The sequence below is a fragment of the Eurypyga helias genome, unplaced genomic scaffold (genome assembly GCF_000690775.1).
Source record: "Eurypyga helias isolate BGI_N326 unplaced genomic scaffold, ASM69077v1 scaffold9712, whole genome shotgun sequence".
NCBI classification, from domain to species: Eukaryota; Metazoa; Chordata; class Aves; order Eurypygiformes; family Eurypygidae; genus Eurypyga; species Eurypyga helias.
The window spans coordinates 1-4,306 of NW_010236586.1; the positions used below are offsets into that span (position 1 = coordinate 1).

At 51.0% G+C, this 4,306-nt stretch overlaps 1 protein-coding gene across 1 annotated transcript; it reads left to right on the forward strand.

The window, feature by feature from the left end:
- Window positions 1–877: 877 nt before the first annotated feature.
- On the forward strand, window positions 878–3,243 carry LOC104506252 (ras GTPase-activating protein-binding protein 2; the record flags this gene model as incomplete). Its single annotated transcript, XM_010147144.1, has 3 exons — window positions 878–1,006; window positions 1,198–1,316; window positions 2,058–3,243. Coding segments are annotated over 3 exons (521 nt in total), but the record flags the coding sequence as incomplete, so codon positions are not given.
- Window positions 3,244–4,306: the final 1,063 nt, after the last annotated feature.

Consider the following 4,306-nt stretch of genomic DNA (forward strand, 5'->3'; position numbering starts at 1 on the left):
ACTCTTTCCTGACTGAACCAGCACATTGGGTGTAATACAAATCACACAGAAAACGTGTAACAGAGCTCGAGTCTCTCAGTTTTGATCCTGCACTCTGGGGTAGCGGGGGAGAAAAAGCAGCAATCTCAGTTCACCGAATGGTAGCGCTTCAGCCCTACAGTCTTACTTCCGCAGGGAGTCAGCGAGCTGTTTTATCTTCTTAAAGCAGCCTTGCAAAGGAGCTAGCAAGCGTGCGGTAAAGGGGCGCGTAGGGGCGCGTAAGGAGAGAGCTACACACCTACACTGTAGTACTTGGGGTGCAGAGGGGGTGGTTGTTCAGGGAGGTACCGGGAAGGATTTTACCTTGTGTGCTAAACACACTAAGACTTGGTTGAGCTGGGGAGAACGTGAGGAACTATCCCTTGTGTTTGAGACAGAACGGTGGAGGAGGAAAGCCAGAAGAGGCGACTGGCAAGCGCTTTTAATGTGAGTGCCCAAGCAGGGGTGCTGTTAGCGGGCTGTGTATGGAAGTGACATGGAGGGGACTTGAATCCAAGTCTGGGTCAAAGTACATTTTAATAGGTAGCGAGCGCCTCATCAGTGTAATGGCTTAAGGTACAAGAACCTCTTAAGCAGCCTCGCCCAGTACGCCAGATGTTGTAGTTAACCTGGATTTATTTACCCTGACCCGGGAAACCAGGCGAAAAGCCAACACTTTGCGGCATTAGAACAAAACTGTCGTGACAGCGCAGAGGGGAAGATCGCATCCCCCCGCCGTGTCGCCCGAGGTGAACGTGCGGGTGCAGGATGGTTCGAGGGAACGTGCTTGGTGCTGTTTGTAGCTGCGTTCATCCGAACCTCCCCACGTCTTCTAACCTCTCCTTGCTGTTGGCGACAGGGAGAGGGGACATGGAACAGAGCGAGTCGGATAACCGTCGGATAATTCGCTACCCAGACAGCCACCAGCTCTTCGTTGGGAACTTGCCGCACGACATCGACGAGAGTGAACTGAAAGAGTTCTTCATGAGTGAGTAGCAGCTTCGGCTGCGGGGGCTGAGAAGAAAAACCGTTGCGGAGTCACGTGGTGCTCACTTAGGGCGGCACGGGGGGAGCTTTGACATGTAACGCGACAGCGGTGGTCTGGGACAAGCGGTGGGGTGGTAGAGCTGGCACTGTGGGTTTTGATAACCTGGCTTTTCCCCTTTTTTTTTTTCCCAGGCTTTGGAAACGTGGTGGAACTTCGCATAAATACTAAAGGAGTGGGAGGAAAACTGCCTAATTTTGGTTTCGTGGTATTTGACGATTCTGAGCCGGTCCAGCGGATTTTAGTTGCAAAAGTAAGTAAGTTGAGTCGCCTTCAAAGGATGGACGGCGTGCCCTCAACCCCAAGCAGCGTGGGCCACGCCAGTTGCGCTGCTGTTGTTTCTGGCACTCAGCAGCTGTAAGAAAAGCACAGTTGTGGCATACTCGTTCCGTCAGGGGTTCTGTGGCTTACCAAAGCCGTGCCAGCGTTCCTCAGTCCGCGTCACAGCGCACCCAGGGTTTTCCCTCTGCGCAAAGACACCCCGTGGGGCTCAGCGCTTATTTTCAGAGATCCTTTTAAGCTGACAGTCGAGAACGTAACCTTTTGAAGGGCATCCCGTGGATCTCTGAATTCTGCATCCTGGGGCTGAGACAAAGGAGCGAGGTTGGTTGGGGTCGTGAGTTGAGGAATGGGAGAGGAGGAAGCAGCAGTTGGCATTTCTAGTCTGGGGGAGCGAGACCTGGTGGAGCAGTTCTGCAGGAGCGTTAGCCCTGAAAGCTAACGCTGGCAGTGAAGTGGCTAAAGGCAACCCTGCCCTTACTAGAGAAAGACATTTTAATTCCTTGCATGCCAAATGAATCAAAAAACGCCGTTCCATTTGCTGCAGACCTCTAAGGTTGTGTGCTGCAGGGAACCGTTGGCCGCTGCATTTTGTCTCCGGCCTGTAAGCGAAGGTAGGCGGCGGCGTGCAGCACGCGCAGTGCTTTCACGTGCCTTGTACCGACGGACTCCGAAACGGTGACTAACGTGTGCCTTGAACGCTTTTCCCTATAAGCCTATTATGTTCCGGGGTGAGGTGCGCTTGAACGTAGAAGAGAAAAAAACAAGAGCCGCTCGTGAAAGAGAGACCCGAGGTGGAGGCGACGATCGTAGGGATATTCGTCGCAATGATAGAGGCCCCGGGGGTCCCCGTGGAATAGTGGGTGGTGGCATGATGCGAGACCGTGACGGAAGAGGACCCCCTCCGAGAGGTGGCATGGCACAGAAACTCGGCTCTGGACGAGGAACCGGGCAAATGGAAGGCCGTTTCACTGGACAGCGTCGCTGACATCTCCACTGTGGGCAGACCGTCTTGGCAGTGGTACATTATCCATCGTGTTTGCATTCTTGTTAATTTTTTTTGGCTTTGGAATGTGACACAGCCCTTCTGATCATTTCTTTGATGTGAAAGCATCCTTTGGTTTCCGGTTTAAATTGAGGTGGACGTTCTTTCCCCAGTTTCACAACAGGAGTCACACTGTTAATTTATAAATGTAGACTTGGAGAATTGAGGACTGGAGAAAAAAAAAAAAGAAAAAGACCAGTTAACTATCTGCAACACAAGCGAACTAAAGGACATGCCCAGTAGAATTCAGGTCCTTTCAGTCAAAAACCCTCTGCTGCACATTTTGTGTAAGTGTTACTGTTTCTGCCTATTCCTGTTGGAAACACAAATAGTGCAGTTTGTGCAATTGGAGAAGCTTGCCTTTCTTTTGTCCTTCTTAGAACACTCGGCTCCAAACAAACTCGTGTTTACGCACTCATCAAAATGCACTAATGGGTACTCTGAACTCATTTGTATTGACATCTGCAGGAGGCATCGGAGGAAAAAAAACCCAACCTTCATCCTCTTACTCAGAATAGCTTGTGAAACGATGCGGGCATCTGATCTGCTTGCCGTGACCAACATCTCCGCACACACAAACCTTAATAAGACTACACCTTTATTCCAGAAGGAATCCATTTAGCTGCAAACTAAGCAGAACCCAGAGTTTCAAAGTCCTAGCCCTGAGTACGCAACGAGTTTGATAGCTCACGTCAGATTTTTTTCTATCTGCCCCTCTTCAGTACAGGGATGGCTGCTCAACACACTCCTCCTTCCCCTTCCCCTTCGGTAAGCGTTGTACAGTGAAACTTGTCTTGACTGTATTTGAGTTCTCTGGTAATGTAATAAGCATGATGGTGCCTTCTATGAATACATCATTCCAGTCTTGCTGGTGATTTTGTACAGTATAGTGTATGAATTACTGTGCTGCAAAGCCGATGGGCTGCGAAGCAGTTAAAGGAAACCATTGAAACATTGTATTAAAAAAAAACAAAAAACAAACCAACAAACCAAAATTGCAGTATCTTTCAATCAGTAAACGTTGCTAAAATTATCATCCACCTTGCTCTTCAATGAACAAGTTCGCCTGTTTTTTTGCAGAGTGGGGGGGAAGGGAGGAAGAAGGCATCCAAGTAGTCTCCAGGTTGTCTCTTCTCTTTGATCAGTCTCAGAGGAGACGGAGGTGAGATCTCGCTGGGAGATGAGTTGCACAGGTCAGCCGAGAACGGCGCGCGCCTTTGGCCAGCTCGCGGTCGGCAGGACCGAGCATCCTTTGCGAGGGTGAGCTTATCCAACGAGGATACTGCAATTTTCAGAGAACGAAACAGCAGCTCTTCAGTGTTTGCATTTCCCAGTTGCGCTTTTTTAAAAGCTCTCACTCGTTTTTGCACATGACTCTCGGCTGAAGCTGATGCTTAGGAGGCTCCGGACTGAAGGGTGGGAAGGAGACACCCTCACTTTGACTGGGGGGGGTTTCCAGCAGAGGGGCCCGTCTCCAGACGGCATCTGGAGCACGCTCCCGGCCGCCGCAGCGCACTTGGGCTCGATGCCAGGGCGTGCAGCGAGCACCCAGCTCGGGGGCGGCAGGAGGAAAAAGGGGGTGGATGGGGGGGTGTTTGTGTGCGCGTCTGTGCGAAGGGGCGACCGCTTCAAGCCGCTGCCGAGCGTGGAAGACCTCGACCACAACAACTGCGGCTTCGAGCAGAAGCAGATAGGGCGGCGTAGCAATCTGGCTCTGGGTCATGCAATCATTTCCAGTGGCTTGGAAGATTTTGCACATGTTTTCCTGATACGTTAGGCAAAGTGAAGTGGCATCTGTCTGTTTTCTCCCAGACTCGGTCTTCTGTGTTCCATGGTAAGTCTGGCACTCTCTTCATACACCCCTTTTTTCCCTTTTCCGGGGCACGTGTCTACGGTTTCATTTTCATGTTTTCAGTTTT